The 21965-nt window shown below is 44.8% G+C and overlaps 1 protein-coding gene across 1 annotated transcript in view; it reads right to left on the reverse strand.

The window, feature by feature from the left end:
• rnf126 (ring finger protein 126) overlaps positions 1 to 21965 on the reverse strand; it is a 79172-nt gene that overhangs the window by 32932 nt on the left and 24275 nt on the right. The window contains exon 3 of the mRNA XM_070859711.1: positions 16394 to 16457. Within this exon, the coding sequence (XP_070715812.1) occupies positions 16394 to 16457 (64 nt within the window). The remainder of the gene's footprint in view (positions 1 to 16393; positions 16458 to 21965) is intronic.

Raw genomic sequence — 21965 nt, forward strand, 5'->3', positions numbered from 1 at the left:
ATCCATGAATAATTTGACCAAGTAGTTCGACACACATTGGTCCATCATAGATGTGTTTTTCATCTTTCAACTTTCAGAAAAGACACGAGAATGTTTTGGGCAGCCCATGTGTCCTTCAGTGAATTATGCACCAGAGTTAGGGTTTATTTGTTAATCCTGAGCACATTAACCCATACAAGACACATAAAATAGGTGCAGATTTTAGATCAAAGGAAACCGATTCTGGATCCATGTTTCTCCCATGAGAAGAAGACAAGTGCATGCTGGGCAAAAGCCAAAACACAGACAGTAAGTATTTCAAACATACAGTACCATGCAAAATGGATTTAGCTGTGAAGCTCTAAATTTCATTGCAAGAGTAATTACCGGAAGGACCAAATGCTTAGTTGTAAACATAGACTGTGTTCTTACTCCTAATATTCTCCTTTGCAGTCGGAAGGAAGTGTGAAACTATGCCTTTCCATCTACATTTCTAAAAATTCTTAAAAATATATCTAAAAGCATTGGAGCAAAACATTTTTCTTTTTGCATTTGGTAGCAGCATAAAGCTTTCTTCTGGGTTAAACTTGGCGCGAACAGAGTCTGATGTTTACAACTAAGCATTTGGTCCTTCCGTTAAATACTCTTGCAATGAAATTTAGAGCTTCACAGCTAAATCCATTTTGCATGATACTGTATGTTTGTAATACTTACTGTCTGTGTTTTGGCTTTTACCCAGCACGCACTTGTCTTCTACTCATGGGAGAAACATGGATCCAGAATCAGTTTCCTTTGATCTAAAATCTGCACCTATTTTAGTGCGGTAGCGATCTTCAGCAGTTATGCTATTCTGAGGTAAACGTTCACCACTTTTCAACAGTATTCTAGGAGGTGTACGTACAGTGTAAACTGTCGCTTCTTTGCCAACCTTTACCGCTCCTAAAGATCTTACCTCTGTGCTGGGGCATAGTTCCACAGACTCTGGTCCCCCTTTTCTATCTCACCCAAATGGCTACAATTCATGTGTGAATCTTAATGAGCGTTAGCAAGCTTTTCAATAGGAAGGGTCTTTGTAGGTGAATGCAATTCTGTCCTTACCAGATGGTCACACAAGTGCACTTTGAGCAGAGGTCACTAAATAGAAATCAAGAGCAAATACCGGAGGCTAACTCGAATACTCTTGCTGCAACCCTTGTTCAAATTAACTTAAACACAGACCAGGGATCAAACTTGGAACATTCCGTTTTGATGCACTATACATTTACTGTAATACGGAGTTGTTTGAACTTCGGAATGCACATGTATTCAGCCGGATTCATACACTCAAAATCAGCAGCGATGAAAAGACAACCCACCTCAGGCTAGTTTTATTCTGTCACTGATTCAGATGGATGCTGCTTTATTCTGACAGAATAACTAATTGCGTTCACCAATCTCCATTCATTACGTCCTTTACAGTATTGCATGCCCTAGTGTGTGTAGCTCCCCCACCACCCCGCTGACAACAGTCTGACTGCAGCAGCTCCATTAAGATAGCCATGTAGATTCACATATTTAGCTTGCATCTCAGTATAACCACTGGGACACGAATACAATGATATATGTAACTCTCCAATGTTACTGGAAAAATGGAATGAGGAAGGAAGTAAGCATAACATGTAAATACTTAGTTAATTTCTAGAACAGCACAGAATTAAACCACCACAGCTTTTGATCTTGGGGATTTAAAAGTCTCTAAACTTCTAAACAGATAGGAGCACAATTAGGTTTTCTTACAGCTAACTTGCAGTGTTTTGGGGTAAACATATGATCACTTTTACATGATTTTTAAGTCATTCATACTAGCTTGTCCATCCTTAATTTGATGGCGCCCTTTTACAAAGTTATCTTTTCTCCCTCCCAAAATGTTGGTCGCTGAAAACTTTAGCTAGAGCATTCATCTGCTTCTGCCTCGTCCCTTCAGTAAGCAAAGGGTTTTGATAAATATTATTGTACTCAATAGTCTGAGGCACAGCAAAATAAACTTTCTGCAGATTACCAGATCGCCAAGTGGCAGCATTTTCATTGTGTACAGTGAAGAGTAGTGCCTGGCTGCCTTGATATTTTCAACTATGTCTATGGTAACATCTGAACAGGCAACTGTATAAGTTCATCATTTTCTTTGCACCAAAAGAAAATGAGTGAAGATACAAACAGCCGAATGCACTGGTGAAGGCAAAAGGATTGTATTGCTTCTTTGAAATCACCATCCTCTCCCTCCCCCCCACCGAGAACAAAACAGCAATCAGAGCTTGGAATTTTTACGAACAAATATTATACTGTAGATATGGGTGAAACTGAATGGTCAGAGATCATTGTACACAGTAAATATCAGTCTGAGAAACCTTACTCCAAATGGGCTGAGAGAAAAATACAGAACTACAGGAGGTAACAGGAGGAAACTGGAGGACTTACCACCACGGGGGAGATTTCCTCACTTCCCTATCAGTAATGAAATTCTAAGTATTTGCAAGAAGAACGAGTATCCAATTTTGCTGTAAGTAGCACACGGAAGACATTGTTTCCTTCAAGTGGTTAAAAACCAGCTTGTTGTGTTAAGTTGCACTCACTAGCCGGGAGATTAAATCTTTTACACTGATGGAACAAACACACTATGACTAATTATTTTAGGATAGATCCAAATAACTTTAGCTACACTGCAATTCCTGAATAATGCATGCCTTATTCTATTGCAGTTACAAGTCATACTCAACTAGGCCTTAATCTACACAATGGGCCCAAGTTTCCACATGATTTGCGCCTGATTTTTAGGAGCAACTGGTGGAGAACAGACTATCTTAGAAATCGCAATTCTCCACATTTTTTTTTCTGCAGTTCTAGTCAGTTAGAACAGTTCTACTTTGGAACAGAATTTTTTCTTCAAAAGGGGACGTGTCCGGCCACTGAAGCCTGATTTGAAAGTTTCCACAGTGAAAACGTACTCCAAACTAAAGTAGAATGGAGCAAGTGAAGATTTTTGTAGAACTGAAAAAAACTGTTCTACACATTAAAAAATCAGGCGCAGGTTACAAATTAGGCGTCCAGAACGAGGTGGGGTGGGGGGGTGGGGGCGAAAGGGAAGTCATTAAATTCTATAATAAATCCTTATTTATACTTATACAAATATTATACAAATAAATCCAACCTGAATAAACATTTATAATCAAAGAAAAGATTAAATAAACCATCTTCCTACCTGTGTGAAAGTGCTTCAGGCAGGCCTTTCGGGACCGAAGGCTGAACGGGCCGGCCCGAGACTTCGGGCAGGGCCCGTCCCCAGCACCAGATTTACAGGTAGGTGGCGTTAGGTTGGGTCGGGTCGGTTCGGGGGGGAAAGAGAGGGAGAGAGAGGGGGGGGGGGGGGGAAGAAGAGAGGGGGGGGGAAGAGAAGGGGGGGGGGGGAAGAGAAGAGAAGGGGGGGGGGAAGAGAAGAGAAGGGGGGGGGGGGAAGAGAAGAGAAGGGGGGGGGGGAAGAGAAGAGAAGGGGGGGGGGAAGAGAAGAGAAGGGGGGGGGGAAGAGAAGAGAAGGGGGGGGGGAAGAGAAGAGAAGGGGGGGGGGAAGAGAAGAGAAGGGGGGGGGGAAGAGAAGAGAAGGGGGGGGGGAAGAGAAGAGAAGGGGGGGGGAAGAGAAGAGAAGGGGGGGGGAAGAGAAGAGAAGGGGGGGGGAAGAGAAGAGAAGGGGGGGGGAAGAGAAGAGAAGGGGGGGGGAAGAGAAGAGAAGGGGGGGGAAGAGAAGAGAAGGGGGGGGGAAGAGAAGAGAAGGGGGGGGGAAGAGAAGAGAAGGGGGGGGGAAGAGAAGAGAAGGGGGGGGGGGGAAGAGAAGAGAAGGGGGGGGAAGAGAAGAGAAGGGGGGGAAGAGAAGAGAAGGGGGGGAAGAGAAGAGAAGGGGGGGGAAGAGAAGAGAAGGGGGGGGAAGAGAAGAGAAGGGGGGGAAGAGAAGAGAAGGGGGGGGGGAAGAGAAGAGAAGGGGGGGGGGAAGAGAAGAGAAGGGGGGAGAAGAGAGGGGGGGAGAGAAGAGGGGGGGGGGAGAAGAGGGGGGGGAAGAAGAGAGGGGGGGGGAAGAAGAGAGGGGGGGGGAAGAGAGGGGGGGGGAGAAGAGAGGGGGGGGGAGAAGAGAGGGGGGGGAGAAGAGAGGGGGGGGAGAAGAGAGGGGGGGGGAGAAGAGAGGGGGGGGGAGAAGAGAGGGGGGGGGAGAAGAGAGGGGGGGGGAGAAGAGAGGGGGGGGGAGAAGAGAGGGGGGGGGAGAAGAGAGGGGGGGGGAGAAGAGAGGGGGGGGGAGAAGAGAGGGGGGGGGAGAAGAGAGGGGGGGGGAGAAGAGAGGGGGGGGGAGAAGAGAGGGGGGGGGAGAAGAGAGGGGGGGGAGAAGAGAGGGGGGGGAGAAGAGAGGGGGGGAGAAGAGAGGGGGGGAGAAGAGAGGGGGGGGAGAAGAGAGGGGGGGGAGAAGAGAGGGGGGGGGAGAAGAGAGGGGGGGGAGAAGAGAGGGGGGGGAGAAGAGAGGGGGGGGGAGAAGAGAGGGGGGGGGAAGAAGCGAGGGGGGAGGGAAGAAGCGAGGGGGGAGGGAAGAAGCGAGGGGGGAGAGAGAGAGAGAGAGAGAGGAGGGGAAGGTCAGGTCGGATCCAGTCCGGGAGCGGGAGTTGGGTCGGGTCCAGTGGGGGGGTGGGGTCGGGTCGGGGGGGCGGGAGCACAGGTCGGGTTGGGTCCAGTCGGGGGGGTCGGGGAGCGGGAACAGGAGCGCGGGTCGGGTCTGGTCCGGAGGCGGGGGGGGGGGGGGAGAGGGTGTCGGGTCTGGTCCGGAGGCGGGGGGGGTGCAGGGAGCGAGTGTCGGGTCTGGTCGGGGGGGGGGGGGGGAGCAGGAGCTGGCCGCGGGAGGAGCCTTATTCACGCAGCCCCAGTGAGGCCATTCAGCCAGGGCTAGGGGCTGCGTGCTTCGGGCCCCTCCCACACAGTTCGGCGCCTGGAGCTACTGCACTTGCGTGCCCACTGTAGCGCGCATGTGCAGAGGTCCCGGCACTGTTTTCAGCGCCGGGACCTGGCTCCGCCCCCCCACAGCTCGTGCTGGCTGCGCCGAGGGCCAAAGGACCTGCAAGTAGGTGGAGAATACCGAGGATTTTTTTATGCGCACTTTGTGGCGCGAAAAACGGGCGTCCAGATCGGGACTGCGCCGTTCTAGGCGCATGTGGAAACTTGGGCCCAATGAAAGTCTTTTTAAATATTTTTCTAAACACGTCATTTAAAAATGTGCACCACGTTGATACATTTTGGTGGCATCATGCACTAATACTATTAAGTTACACATAAATTACAACACAGAAACAGGCCACTCGGCCAACCAGTCCATATTGGGGGTTATCCGCCATGTGAGCAGTACAACAGCCACAGTGTAATGTGCACATTGGATATGTGGCATGGATTACAAGGATATACAGCACAGAAACAGGCCATTTGGCCCAACCAGTCCATGCCGACGTTTATGGTCCACTCGAGCCTCCTCCAGTCTTTCCTCATCTAACTCTAGCAGCATAACCCTCCATTCCCTTCTCCCTCATGAGTATCTAGCCTCTCTTGAAATGCAATTTGCTTAAATCACTCGATTGTGGCGAGTTCCAAATTCTCACCACTCACTGGGTAAAAAGATTTCTTCTGAATTCCCTATTTGGTTTGTTGCTGACTATCTTGTATTGATGGCCTCTAGTTTTGCTCTTCCCCACAAGTGGAAGCACTCCGCAATGAGCTTTTGCATTACATTAAGTAAGTGTGGAATTCTGAGTGCATATTTTAAGACATGGAAGAATGCAACAGTTACATGAAGGAAATAACTGGCTCAAGTCAAGACATCCTCTACGTGATACAAAGAGAGTAAGTCTCCGAAGGCCATCAGCGCATGTGCGACTAAACATGACAAACTATTACAGCTGCACCTTGGAATGTGAACAAACAACATACAAAGAGCTCCATTCTACCCATAAACTACGTGTGATTAACTGGAATGCAAGGAGAAAAGGTGGCACTGAAACAATAAGTAAAAAATAGTCTTCAACAATAGAGAATTACGGGTAAAATATCAACTTTTATTGCCAAGCCAAGTGTAATCTTTTTCATTATAACCCAAAGTAATAACTATAAATGAAGATAACTCGGGTAAATTGGAAGTATGTCTATCAATGGAAGTTCTGCTTTGCCACATTATCACTTATGAATGAGATTGAAAAAACAAAAACACTTGATTGAGGTACTAAAATTATGGTTTCACTTTCAAAATTTACAAAGTACCAGTTGCCAAGCTTTGGGAAGACCCAAATTCAAAACATCCTCCACTGGGTTGAACATTTAGATCAGAAACCAACACAAGGCATGGAACTGGATGCTAACCCAGAACGTGTGTGGATAGGTCTTCACAGGCATCCTGAAAACAGCATTCTGGGCAATTTAGGAGACAATTGCTGGAGATAAGTGTGGTGCACAGATTGACTTTCCGGTGTGCAACTGGGCCTCAATAAACAAATGGCCTGTTTAGACAGATGCATATCCTCCTCCAGAGAGCTTTGAGGTAGTGTTGGGCTTCCTGAAGGGTCAGCATCTGTCACATGTGGCTTTGGTGGATTGTTGTAGGCCTTCTTACTTTAGGCATGATCGAACACCAGGTGAAGGGTCCTCCCATCAATAGACAGCATCAACGTTCCCCATAAACTGCGCAACGCTCCAGGGATCCCAAGCAGCCAGCTTTTCAATGCAAAGGCCACGCAGTGCCAGAAAAAAATAGAGGGAACATTGGACAGCACATCACAAATCTGTGCCTGCATTCTACAGCTATGCTTTAGTCTTTGCTCAAGGATCTGGCACTATCACCCTCTATTTTTTTGCACCATTGAATTTTAGAAACTATGTTTATTTTCTTAGTCCATGGGTAATGCTCATCATTCTGTGTTTTGTAGTGTCAATATCATTCCAAAAATAGGTATACAGGTATTTAAATTTAAATTAACTGTTTGGACTAAAATAACAGTTCTGTTCTTTCCTCAGTAATACCTGGACAACTTTTTTTTAGTCTTCATCTCCATGTTACAACTTTTACTGCTACCAACCCATGATCTGCCATTCAATAGACTATATTAGCTAGGTAACATGCCTCATTCATGCTCATTAATGTGGTCGGTTTTAATTATGCCCACTAACTTCTGACTGTCTTAGATCACTGACTGCCATCAGTAAGATGAGATACTGCACTTTGGAATTTAAGTGTCGTTCCCCAGAGTATTAAACAAAACGACCAGTAAGCCACGGCATTTATCTTTGGTTGGTGGCAAGATTGTTAGCTGCTATGTAACCTCATGGAATCTCGTCTATCGCGGCTACGTAGTGGTAGTTTGTGAATGCTCGCCAAGATAAATATCTGGCCATCAAGTTTGTTGGGCTTAACAACTTGAATTTATATAGTGCCTTTAACATAGAAAAATGCTCCAGGGCATAGCACAGAAGTACAATCAGACAAAAAGCGACAATGAACCAAAAGAGATATTAGGAAGGATAACTAAAGGCTTGGTCAGAGGTGGGTTTTAAATAGGGTCTCAAGGAGCAGAGGAAGGTGGTGAGGTTTAGGGAGGTAATTTCAATAAGCTGAGGACCTCGATGGCTGAAAGCATGCTGCCAATGGTTAAGGCAAAGGTATTTCAGGTGTACAAGAGGCCAGAGTTGCAGGAACAGAGAGTTCTTGGTAGTGTTGTAAGGCTGGAGACGGTGACTGAGATAATGAGGGGCAAGAACATGAAGGGAATTGAACACGAGAATGAGCATTTTAAATGTGAGGTGTTGTAAACGGGAGCCAATGCAATGAAATCGGTGGAGATTGTAGCAAGGGCTGAAGATGATGGCTTCAGTCTTCCCAACAAGATTGGCTATCAAACAGTCTGACAACACAGAGACAGTGGAGGGGTTGACAGAAGTGGTGGTGAGGTAGAATTGAGTGACATTAGTATACATTTTGAACCTGGCCCCATGTCTTCAGATGATGTCACCAAGGCGCAGCATGTAGCTGAGTAAAAGGAAGGACTAAGGATAAATCCTTGGGGGACTTGAGGGAACAGTACCAGAGCAGAATGAGAAGCCATTGTTGGAAATGATCTGACTACAGCTGGATAGGTAAGTGACGAACCAAGCAAGGTGATAGAGAATACAAGCAAGTTGTTAAGTTGGAAGGAAACACAGACAGCAGTTAGATGTGTACATGTGAACTGGCACGATGCATTAGGCCATCAATCACACTTGACATCTCAGGACTTTAGGCTGTTAACAACACATACTGTTGAATCAATTGAGCCAATAAGATAAAAAGGGGGCGAGTTCTTGGTTGTAAACTGATCCAGGTATAAATTCATCCATTTTAGCCATGTGCTGCCAGTGTAACAAAGACCTGGAATTCTGCCAAGGATCTGTTGCTGCTGCTAAAATAAAGTTACTTTAAACCTACAACCGGATTTCGAATCTCATTGAAAATTAAGAGATCTAACAATTTTGGCGTCACGAACAGGATCGCTGAGGGAAGAAACTGAATTTTGGATATCGGACCTACATACTGAGGTAAGGATTCCTCTTTATAAAAATCCTCAGTCAATTGTCTAAATTCACCCGCCCCTCTACGCGATTCCAAAAGCCTCCGGTTTGCGAACCCTCCAGTTGGTAGTCGGCTCGAGGTCCCATATAGACGGTCTAAATTCGGCGGTGTGTTAGTTAATTAATTACCGACCCACTGACCTGGCTGGAAAGTCTATGACTCGAGACCCCAGTAAAGAAATCAGTACAATGGCAGCAGAAGACAAGAGCAAAAAATTGCCTACAACTGTTAAAGGTGGGCGGGTTCCACCTGAGGTTTCGATAGATGAAATCCTCCAATAGTTGAAAAAATACATAGAGCAACAATTCGACTTATCTAAAACCTGTATCAAGATCTAACAAAAGTACGGTACCTCCAAAGGCAATGGTCCTTGGACGAGATCAAAAGGGTCTGGAGAAAAATGACCCATATGAAAAATAAAGAACGAACCAGATGGTCCCTAGCCGTTATGGGACAGATCAGACAGCGGAATTAAATCATGACGCGGTCCCAACATGATAGGGACCTGACCAGTACAAAGGACCAATTGCAAGCGGTTTGTGAACAACTAAGACAGAAAAAACTTGAACTTGAAAAGCTGGAAGCGGAAGTTAAAGATCTTAAAGGTGAAATTAAAGAATGGAAAAAATCATTAGGTCAAGAGACAGTAATAGGAAAAGGAAAATGTATCGGTCAATTCCCAGGGTACCCATGTTTGGATAAATTAAAAGCGCAAACCCGAAGACATGCCCAAGGAATAGATACGGATTCTGAGTCCTCCGACGATACAGGGTCGGAGGATGAAGAATTAGGGGTGCGCTTTGCCCAGTTTAAAAAAAGACGAGTTGTAGTCAAATCAGGAGATATTGCGGATGAGGACGGAACCAAAAAAATGAAGAAAAGGGTGTATGCAAAATACTTAGTTCATGATCCGGCAGACCCAGAGAAAATTGATAAATGGTCCAAGGAGTTGTCCAATCCAAAGAAAGGGGGAGGGAAAACGTGGGAGCAATTGCATCCCTGGGACGGAGTGCAAATTTTGACCATAATGGTGCCAAAAACACAAGGAAGAAAATTGTACGACAAGGTAGAAGCAGCTTTGGGGCAGAATGAGCAAGAATTAAACGCAGGATGGGATGTGATTAAACACTGGCTGCAAGCCTTCAGTCCAGCTAAGACAGACTGGGGAAAAATTGCAGCCTGCCAACAGAAAGGAACAGAGGAGGTCCTGGAGTATGACGAGTGGTTTAGATGCACTTGGTTAGAACATTTGGGTATGAATCATACGGATGAGGAAATGGATGAACAAGTGTTTGGACCCCTGAAAGCAATTTTCGTGGCAGGTCTAAAGCCAGAACTGTCCAAAATGCTTAAGGTAGTGTTACCGGACTGGGAAGGTAGAGGAACTACCTTTGCAGCATTGGTGGATCGATGTAACCAATCAGATAGGGATATGGGAGATAAAGTCGGAGCTGTGCAGGCTATGGGATGGAAATCCCAGGATTCCAATAAACAAACAGTCATTAGGAAAATTATCCGGAAAATGTCATTATTGTGGGAAAGATGGTCACTGGGCCAAGACATGCAGGGCGAAACAGCAAGGTCATGGCCGGGGAAGAGGACGTGGTCAGGGATACCACTCAGCCAACAAACCAGGCTTGTCACAAGATAACGACCTCATGGAAGCATTTAAGCGACTGACAATACAACAACAGAAAGAGTTACTTGGGATAGCAAAAAACGATTAGAGCCCACCCTGGCCCCTCTCCTCGCACTAATACAACGAAGGGGAGATGGGCTATATATAACTGTGCGGGTGGGCGATAAGGATGTGGACTGCCTTTTAGACACAGGGGCAGAATTAACATGCTTACCCCTACAATATGGAGACTCTTTGCCGTTGGATGGTAGGGCACGTACAGCCTATGGAGTTGGGGGCCATAAAAAGGAAATTAAACGGACAACACCGATGCTTATAGGGTTGGGTCCACATGAACTAACCACGCCCGTCTGGATAGACCCAGTAGATCAACCCCTTTTGGGAATGGACGTCCTAATCCAAGTAGATTCATCATTGCATTTCGAGGATGGTCGGGTGACATGGTCAATTAGAACTTTGAAGAAAGAAGAATGGAAGGAACACCCAATATGGGCTAAAGATAAGAATGATTGTGGCGTACTCCAGATGGAGCCTGTGTCATTTACCGGGACGAAGCCTCCATGCACTAAACAGTATCCCATCAGTCCAACTGCCGTCGCAGGAATCCTACCTGTTATTCAGCAATTGGAGAAACAAGGGGTGCTTATTAAAACACATAGCTCCTCCAATAGCCCCATGTGGCCGGTACAGAAATCTAATGAGACTTGGCGTTTGACCATCGATTATAGGAAAGCTAACTAGTGTATTGATCAAAAAGCTCCTTTGGTCGCAGATCCCTCCACCATTTTTAATGCCCTCAAATCAGAACATAAATATTTCTCGGTTATAGATATGGCCAACGGATTTTGGTCGGTGCCTCTGGCACCGGAGGTTCAACAGTGGCTTGCTTTTACTGTCCAAGGACAACAGTATACTTGGACCCGGTTACCGCAGGGTTTCCACAACAGCCCTACAGTATTCCACATGGCTTTACAAAGCCATTTGCGAGAATTACCTCCCCTGTCATCCAATATGTAGACGATATCCTGCTAGCTTCAAACACGGAAGAACAGCATGAACAAGATCTACGAGCTCTGGTGGACCACCTTTGGCTGAAAGGACATAAAGCCAGCATCGACAAAGCACAAATTATCCCAAGAAGAGGTTGTATACCTGGGACAAAAGATTTCACAAGGAAAGAGAGAATTTACCCAGGATAGAACTGCAGCCATTCAGGCTGCTAAAAAACCCACCACTATTCAGGAACTAAGGTCTTTTTTGGGATTGTGTAACTTTTAACAGAAATTGGATTGACTCCTTCACACAGCTTGCTCAGCCATTGAATGATGTCTTAAAGGGGAAACGTGCCTCTAAAGAAGCCATCACCCTCACTAAGGAACAGCAAGAGGCATTCCTGAGTTTGAAAAAGACCTTGTGTTCGGCACCGGTTCTGGGAATCCCCAACAGTGGTAAGCCATTTACCCTGTTTGTACATGATAAAGAAGGATACATGACAGCTATACCGACACAAGAACATGGGGATCGGTAAAGACCTATTGGCTATTATTCGGCAAAACTGGATGTAGTAGCCCTCGGATGGGGAAGTTGCCTAAGGGCCATGGAAGCTACATGTCGAGCGGTAATGATCACTGCGGGTCTAGTCCTCGACCAAAAGCTGATTGTCAAGTGTCCCCACATCGTACACGCTTTGCTGTCTATGAATAGAATGTCTCAAGTGACGGCAGCTAGATGGACCCGCTGGACATCAGTTTTGGAAGCTCCTAATCTCCATATCGTCCGGGCCAGCCCGGTTAATCCTGCAACTATGCTCCCAATGTCAGAATCGAGGGAGCAAGAGGGGGGAGAATGTGAAGAGCATGACTGCGTGGAGATTTTAAAAGAAAGAGAAAAAGCAGCCTTAGCAGCAGAGGAACCTCTGCACAACCCAGACCTCATCCTGTTAACAGATGGTTCCCCCTTTGCTGACAATGGTTCCAGAAAAGCAGGATGGGCAGTTACAACCTTATATGAGGTAGTGGCAAAAGGATGTTTATCCTCAGGAACGTCAGCATAACAGGCCGAGTTACAGGCCCTGTCAGAAGCATGTCAAATAGCAGAAGGACAGACAGCTAATGTCTACACAGGTTCGCGTTCTGCTTTTAGAGTTGCTCACAACTTTGGTATGTTATGGCGGAAAAGAGGATTCCTCACTGCTGCTGGTACACCTATCCAAAATGGAAAAGAAGTCCGAGATTTACTAGAGGCCATATAATTACCTCAGGAAGTGCCCATCCTGAAGTGTAAGGCCCATACCAAGGAAAATATCACGGAAGCACAGGGAAATGCCCTAACCGACCAGGCAGAGGCACTCTCCCAGAAGAGCCAACACAGATGTGCAGATTGAAAGCACTCAGGACTCTGACATGAGACCTTCAAACAATGCAAGGCGAGTGCTCCCGAAAGGAAACATGGACATGGATTGAGGCAGGAATTAAGCTATGTGAAGATGGTGTCTGGAGACAAAGAGTTACCGACAAGCCAGTCGAGCCACAAGCGCTTATGCCTTTTTTAGCCCAACAGATCCACTCGTGGGGACACTTGGCCTCACAACAGATGACGGCACAGTTCCAGAAAAGCTGGTGGGGTCAGGGATTTAAAAAACACGCCCAGCTGGTAGCAGACTGCTGTGTGGTTTGCCAGAAAAATAACTAGACCCATCACGGTAATGCCCCAACTGAGGCCTCCTGCCCGTCAGACCATTCCAGCATCTGCAGGTTGATTATATATCTCTCTCTCCATGCCAAGGATACACTAACATTCTTGTCATGATCGCCAGATTCTCTAGGTGGGTAGAAGCTGTCCCAACTAAAAGAGCCACAGCCAATCACACTGCAAAGGTCTTGTGTAAGGATTACATTCCTCGATGGGGAGTCCTGAGTAGCATTGACTCAGATCAGGGAACACACTTCACAGGTGCTGTCTGCCAAGAAGTCTGTAGGTTACTGAACATTATGTAGGATTTACACTGTCCTATCACCCACAATCATCAGGACAAGTAGAACGAATGAATCGAACTCTGAAACAACGGCTTGCCAAATATCACCAAGAAGGAACACCATGGCCCCAGGCACTACCAATAGTGCTATGTAGCATTAGGGCAACCCCAAACAGAATTACAGGTCTAGGCCCGTTTGAAATGATAAAAGACCCATGTCGCTGCCAGGAACTATCGATTTATGGAAAGCTGATGTTCACTTAATGAGTGACACTTTGTTATCATACTGTCAGAACCGAACCAATGCTATTAGTTCCGTTTCCTGACAAGTATCGGCAGCTTGGGGTAATCCTCACGAAGGAGGACACGACATCATCCCGGGAGTCTGGGTTTGTGTGAAAAAGTTGCATAAAGAACCTTTGGGTGCCAAGTGGGAGGGACCTTACCAAGTGTTATTGGCCACCCAGGCAGCTGTTAAAGTCCAAGGAAAGAAAGCCTGGATCCACGCCTCACACGTTAAACAAGCACCCGTAACTGAAGCTGAAATCTGATAAGGACAACTACTTCTTGCCAAAATGTATAAATTTACTGTACTACTGACTGTAGGTATTCTAGGCATTTGCCTACTTCTTCCTAGCTGACCTTCTGCACCAAAGGGAAATAGTAGAGTACATGTAAATACTTTTTTTTTTTTACATATGTCATTCATTTATACCAAACAAGGTAACATTTCAAGTTGTTGGGTGTGTGCACATATTCCTATTCACTCAAAGGGAGGGATTCCCTTGAGGCCAATTCCCTTGACTATCTCGGAAATGGCTGAGTGGATAATTAATCAAAAACAAAACAGAAATGCATTTCAGGATACGGAAGACTGGACACCTAAATGGAAGTCAGCAGGACACAATCTGACTTACTTTGAAGGGGGGTACCAACCGTGCTACAATAACTCCAAACGACTCCCATTTTTTTTTAATCACGAATACAACGGGCGTAGGAAGACCGAGTGAATCGGTCTGTCTGATTAGAAACATAACGGGGGGGCCAAAATATGGGGTATAGTAACTGCTCCTGGAATTATAATGTAATCAAGCCACGGAACCGTCCACACTGGGCCGATGTGGGAGTTCTTAACGTAACGGGGATTCTGAATAAAACAGATGGAAAGGCCTGGACAGGCCCCGGAATGTTGATGACAAAGAAACAGCTAACATTCATTGCCACCTATTGGGTGTGTGGCCACAAGGCCTACCCTTGGCTGCCCCAGAATTGGACGGGATCCTGCTATTTCACCTACATTGTGCCATATATGTATCATATAAAGTCCCTGTCGGAACATTTACGCCATCTTAAAAGAGCTATCACAGAAACAGAGAGGTTCTTTGCCATTCTGGTCCCTGGGTATGGGACCGCCAAACTGGCAAGAGAATCCATTAACATGGCATCCATTGTGGAACAGGTAGCCAATGATACCTCTGAGGCTCTAGTTAAAATTAATGCAGAAATGGTAGCAATCCGCACAGTAGCCCTACAGAATAGAATGGCCCTTGACTACATCCTGGCTGAAAAGGGAGGTACTTGCGTCCTACTCTGAACTGAATGTTGCACATATATCCCAGATAGCTCCGAAGAAATTATCCACTTAGCGGAGCATATCCAAAAAGAGGTAGAAAAACTTAAGCAACCACCATCATTCACTTTGTGAAGCAGGGCCACTGAATGGCCAGGTTCAATAGGAACTTAATTGGTGGAAGGTTTAATTCATTGCAATTATTTTACTTTTATATTGTTTGTTTATGTTGATTAAATGCTGTTGCAACCAGGCGGCTGTAGCTGCTGTCCCGCAGGTGAGACGCCTAGCAGGTCCCAGCAGACCGTCTGTACGTGGTACAGGGGTATGTTATGTTTAAGGGAAGGTTGTTTACTGGTTGAATTAAGATATTGATTTGGGTTAAATTGGAATGAGGTTAATTAACCTACTAAAACCAGACTTTCATTGTGGCCACGATGGAATTTGGGTTGGTGTAAATTTGTGTGGAAGTTACTAGTCCGGACATGTGGCGAAACACATCAACAAATTTTAGAAGGAAACTCTATTAACATGTATGAAATTATTTTGTAGAATGTATAACCAGTGATATGATTCAGTTTTTGAAAGAATCAAAGGGGGGATTGATAGAGAATACAAGCAAGTTGTTAAGTTGGGAGGAAACACAGACAGCAGTTAGATGTGTGCATGTGAACTGGCATGATGCATTAGGCCATCAATCACACTTGACATCTCAGGACTTTAGGAGATTCATACTGTTGAATCAATTGAGCCAATAAGATAAAAGGGGGCGAGTTCATAGTTGTAAGCTGATCCAGGTATAAATTCAGCCATTTTAGCCATGTGCTGCCAGTGTAACAAAGACCTGGAATTCTGCCAAGGATCTGTTGCTGCTGCTAAAATAAAGTTACTTTAAACCTACAACCGGATTTCGAATCTCATTGAAAATTAAGAGATCTAACACAAGGGGAGTCCCATTGCACTAGACAGTGGAGAAGAGGTGTTGGGAGGAGGATGGTATGGTTGACCGTAACAAAGGCTGCAGAGAGTTTGATAAGGACAAGGAGGGATAGTGCACTATGGTCACAGTCACAAAAGTTGTCACTTGCAACTTTGCTTCAAGCCCTTTCAGTGCTGTGACAGGAGTGGAAACCTGTAAAGTGGTGGGTCCTGGATGGTTCAATATAAATAACTACAGTATTGTTTAATAACCAGTTAAAGCTATTAGCTGCATCCTTTACTGAGTGGTTGGTGGTGTACACATGAAGTAAAGATCTATGCAAGAATGGCATCCTACCACATGCTCAGCTTATAAGTGAATTATGCCACGGATCCATTCAAAATAAGATATTGATGATCTAAACTATGCTCTAAAACTTTTTTTTAAAAAACACACATATTAACTAATACTTTTGCATTTACTAGGACTAAAACAAGATGAACTGATATCAGAATTAATAAAGTTAAAACAAACAAGTATTCATTGAAAATGTAGTTCCATCAAAAACCAAATTAGGAATCGATAGAACACATTCTTAAGAACATAATTATGCACTGCAGAGTAATTAAATGCACCTAAAACCCTGCTAAAATCATGCTACCAACCTCAAATAACTGTCGAGTCTGGTCGCTCGTGGAAGGTGTTGAACTTGAGCCATTTTCAGTATTTCTACAAGAATTTCAAATATTGCATAATTAACAATGTCATAATGTATAGTTTCCATAAGAATTTGCAACTAGCTATTACAGATTAATGCACAATAAGGCAGGCTGCTTCGTCTGTATCAAATGCTGGATTAAATTCAGAGTCCATGTAAACGTAAACACAGTAACACCAGTTTCAATCACAAGCTATTTCGCTCGGTTTGGTTCAAAATCCTAAAAGTTCCCAAGAAGAACTGAACATATTGTGCATCAAATGTCATCACATCCATTGACAATTCGAGATTCTCCTTGCACATTCAGTTGCAAATATCCTTGCAAGGTTGCAGCCTGCTGCTTCCATGACCGTTCAATGTGGCCAGCCGTTCACTAAAAAAATGTTTATGGCTCATTTTCATACAAATAGCAATATAATCAGCATGTTCTGTAAAAAGGAACTGACTAAATGAACTAGCCTATCCTTAGCTGTACCTTAATTATTATTTATAGGGTAAGGAAAGCATAGGGAGGACTTTCAATCATTATGAAGTACTTCCTTCCCTCTCCAGCGTAGGCAAGCCTATGATTTTTTTTAATAAAAGTACTTTTCACAGTTGTTCAGCCCATCTCCCCCTCAGAGATCTGCCATTTTGGGCTTCTCCTCTCATCAGGAAGCTTATTAGTGGGGAACAATTACAATGCGTAAGCAGTTCCGTAGGAAATGCTGCAGATCAGCATCATATCCAGCACTTGATGCTGACTCAGAGGAGTCAGAGGAGTCAGCAGGGAGGGGGGGGGGGGGGGGGGGAAATCAGTAATGCCCAAACAATCAGCAATAATATAACATTAAAAATATTGTCAGCTTGGAAGCTGACGAGAATCACTTCAGGTAGTCATGTGTTCTAGTCTTATTGACAACGAACACTCAGGTTGAACACACAAAAAGAACACAATGGAAGGTGCATTAATCATAGAATGGTTACAACACAGGAGGTGGCCATTCGGCCCATCGAGCACTTCAACTAGTCCCACTCCCTCGCCCTTTCCCTAAGGTCCAGCAAATCTTTTTCCTTCGGGTACTTATCCAACTCCCATGATTGAGTCTGCCTCCACCACCCTTTCAGGCCGTGCATTCCAGATCCTAACCACTCGCTGCGTAAAAAAGTTTTTCCTCATGTCGCCTTTGGTTCTTTTGCCAATCACCTTAAATCTGTGTCCTCTTGTTCTCGACCCTTCTGCCAATGGGAACAGTTTCTCTCTACCTACTCTTTCTAGACCTCATGATTTTGAACACCTCTATCAAATCTCCCTCTCAACCTTCTCTGCTCTAAAGAGAACAAACCAGCCAGCTTCTCTAGTCTACCCACATTACTGAATTCCATCATCCCTGGAATCATTCTCGTAAATCTTTTCTGCACCCTCTCTAAGGAATTCTCATCCGTTCTAAAGTGCGGTGTCCATTGGACACAATACTGCTGTTGAGGCTGCACCACTGTTTTATAAAGGTTCATCATAACTTCCGTGCTTTTGTATTCTATGCTTCTATACTAAATATATTCAAAAAGGAGTTAGATGAAGTCCTTACTACTAGGGGAATCAAGGGGTATGGTGAGAAAGCAGGAATGGGGTACTGAAGTTGCATGTTCAGCCATGAACTCATTGAATGGCGGTGCAGGCTAGAAGGGCCGAATGGCCTACTCCTGCACCTATTTTCTATGTTTCTATGTTTCTTCTGAAGCCCAGAATACCATATGCCTTCTCAACCTGCCCTGCCATCTTCAACGATTTGTGCACACATACCCCCAGGTCTCTCTTCCTGCACCCCCTTTAGGATTGTATCCTTTAGTTTAAATTGCCTCTCCTCATTCTTCCTACCAAAATATATCACTTCACACTAGTGTTAAATTTCATCTGCCATGTATCCGCCCATTTCACCAGCCTGTCTCTGTCTTCTTGAAGTCTACCACTATCCTCCTCACTGTTCACTATACGTCCAAGGTTTGTGTCATCTGCAAATTTTGAAATTGTGCCCTGTATACCCAAGTCATTAAGATGCATAAAGAAAAGCAGTGGTCCTGGTACCGATGCCTGGGGACCACTGTATGCCTTCCTCCAGTTCGAAAAACCGCCCACCACTACTCTCTGTTTCCTGCCACTTAGCCAATTTTGCATCCATGCTGCCACTGTCCCTTTTATTCCGTGGGCTTCAACTTCGCTGGTATGCTTTTTATGTGATACTTGGTACACCATGTCAACTGCATTGTCCTCATCAACCCTCTCGTTTACTTCATCAAAAAACAATTTGCCGTTCACAAATCCGTGTTGGCTTTCCTTAATTAATCCACACTTGTCCAAGTGACTGTTAACTTTGTCCCTGATTATCGTTTCTAAAAGCTTCCCCACTACCGAGGTTAAACTGACTGGCCTGTAGTTGCTGGGTTTATCCTTGCATCTTTTTTTGATCAAGGGTGTAACATTTGCACCACCCCCGTATCCAAGGAGGCTTGGAAGAGGCCAGTACCTCCGCGATTTCCTCCCTCAGCATCCTAGGATGCATCCCATCTGGTCCGAGTAACTTATCACCTTTAAGTACAGACAGCTTTTGTAGTACCTCCTCTATCTCATCCAGTACCTCCATACTTCCTCTTTCACTATGACTTTGGCAGCATCTTCTCCCTTGGTGAAGACAGATACAAAGTACTCATTTAGCACCTCAGCCATGTCCTCTGCCTCCATGCGTACATGTGCAAGTATCCATTTTGGTCCATAATCGGCCCTACCCTTCCTCTTACAACCAGTTCACTATTTATATGCCTATTAATGATTAACCTTTTTGAGCCATACAAGATCCTAAACCAGACAACTTGAATAAAATAAAAATAAACACAGAGTTTTTAAATCCACGACTGTTACATCAATTTCATGAGAAAGCGCGGCCTCTTCCTCCACCATCTCCTCTCCACACCCGAACGTCGAAACTCATGCTTGCATTACAGGTGGATGTGCAGCAGCAGCTTTCTAGTATCTCACCCCAAGTGGTTTTTTTTTTTTACATGGAAAAACTTTTATCTTTGGAGTGAGGAAAAGGGAAGACGAGTGGAAAATGAAGTCGGGTATGAGCAACACATTAGAAGCTTTGCAGCTATGTTCAACACACAGACCCTTCCTGATTACGAACTTACTTTCTCCACCATTCTCCATTGGGGAGTGGGCGGGTAAGTGGAGCGGAGTCCACGGCAAGATCAGCCATGATCTTGGTGAATGGCGGAGCAGGCTCGAGGGGCTAGATGGCCTACTCCTGTTCCTAATTCTTATGTTCTTATTTATCAACTCTCAGCACAACAGCATCCAGTCCGCAAAAACAATGAGACCACAAAGGTTATTAAAAAATACTTCACACTGCACCCCAAAATTTAAACAGTTTTATTAAATACTCAGCTCAAACAGAAATCAAATACTTTCCAAGCTCATGGTGGCATAAAAGTCTCAGCTTCAACAGAACAGAAATTTCTGCCACCACAAAAATGCACTGACCAGGTATTGATAATGCAGAGAAGAGTCAGCACAGTGACCAATGTTCCCACTAAGCTGAGTGGCCACGTGACTGTCTGGAGGAATGAGGGTCGTGAATCTTTGGAATTCTCTACCCCAGAGAGCAGTTGAGGCTGGGTCATTGAATATAGTTGAGATAGATCAATTTTTAAAAAGATAAGTCAGTCAAGGGTTATGGGGAGAGGACAGGGAAGTGGAGTTGTGGCCAGGATCTGATCAGCCATGATCTTATTGAATAACAGGGCCAGGCTCAAGGGGCCAGATGGCCTGCTCCTATTTCTTATGTTCTTGTGGAGGTTCTGGCAAGGCAGTCACCAGCTTTTCAATCGCGAAATATTGAATAGGCCGCGCAGCCCGTTAAAAGTGGCCGCGTAGCCGGAAAAAATATATATTAGGGGGAACATTGATGACCAACTTACACTAAGAAGAAGCTGGACAGTCATATATCAGACAATGACAACAACCCCCATCACCAACATTGCAAGATACACAAATGATATATATAAACCAAAGTAATTTCCTGGTGTATTAGAGAGATAGCGGGCCGGCATCACTGAACCAGCTTTGCATTTGGCAAGATTACGCATGCAATTGTTTGCAAGTCTCGATAAATTTTATGTAAAAAAATATCAAGTGTCCAGCTTGTGAGAAACTAAAGTGAGCCTGCCAGACAGTGGGGCGGGGTGGGGGGGCGGGGCGGGGCGGAGGTGCCGTTGTCTGTGAGTACTTTGAATGTCTTTGTTTGGCTGTTCCTGGCAGTAACTAGAATTGGTTTTGGAGCACGTCCTGGTTTGCTATCATTAACAAGTGGTACAAGTGGTTCAGTTCCTACAAGGCCAGAATCAGACGCTGCAAATCTGGCCAATGTTTTTTTTCCTGTGTGTGAGAGACACGGTGGAGAATATAGAGTCCTTTGTGTGTTTTACACAATCCTGTACTGACCACAATCCAGCTGTCAATATAGGAACATCCATAATCTCTCGTCCGTGAGGGTTTCAAGGTCGGATGCAGAGTAAAATTCCTCAGTGAGCTAGACTACACTTTGGGGCTAGAAGAGGCGAGGGCCCAGGGACAGCACGGGCCCAGCCCACACTGCGATACGTGTGCGCACTAGGTCCGTGCAGCAGAGCTGGTCTCCAGTCGTCTTGGTTAATCCTTGCCGCTGGACCAAGACCTAGCTCTGTCAAGCCCGTGTGGTGGCTGGTGTGCAACGGCCACCACACGTTTAAAAAAATCCACGCACAGGCAACTTCCACCCTTCAACATGTAGTTCGGGACCTGGAATATTAGATCCTTCATTGAAACACCTGTGAGCTTTTTGCCATGGAAGCAAGTCATCCTCGATACGAGGGACTGCCTATGATGATGACCTACCTGTGCAGAATTGTTGGATCAGAGTATTCCAGAACATAGCAAGATTGAATGCAGTAACCTTAGCATTAATATTCTGTGCAGAATACAAAGCTCTCGGAAAAACTAGGCCATTCATTTGGAAATATCTTATTTCACAATCTCATAATAAATAAATTCAGCATAATATAAATAATTCTCTTTTACATTGTCTTTCAGGCTTTCTGGTGTCAAGCATTATTTGCAGTGGGTATGTTAGATCAAGATAGTACTCAAATAAAATACAGTAAAGAGACCTCAAATTGTTCCATCAGAAAATGGAGATGGGTATTAAGTACAGCCTACGTAAGTGCGTGAATCAGTATTCCATGGAGCATCTAGCAGATATATTCTGGTTACAGAGACAAATGTTTTCCTATACTAGCAATCTCCCATGTTCACAGTAAGTTAGACAATATGCTGTTTTATAATGATAGCAGCAGAATAATGCATTGTGGGTTATATGGTACAATATTCTTAACCTGGAACTGTATTTATCCAGTCTGTCTTTCCAAAGTCTTGTAAATAGGCATAAGTCTGAGGTCAGTTAACAGTTTAATTGCTGTTGGGAGAGGAAAGTTTGCAGATGAACAAA

This window comes from Pristiophorus japonicus, chromosome 18 (genome assembly GCF_044704955.1).
Source record: "Pristiophorus japonicus isolate sPriJap1 chromosome 18, sPriJap1.hap1, whole genome shotgun sequence".
NCBI lineage: Eukaryota > Metazoa > Chordata > Chondrichthyes > Pristiophoridae > Pristiophorus > Pristiophorus japonicus.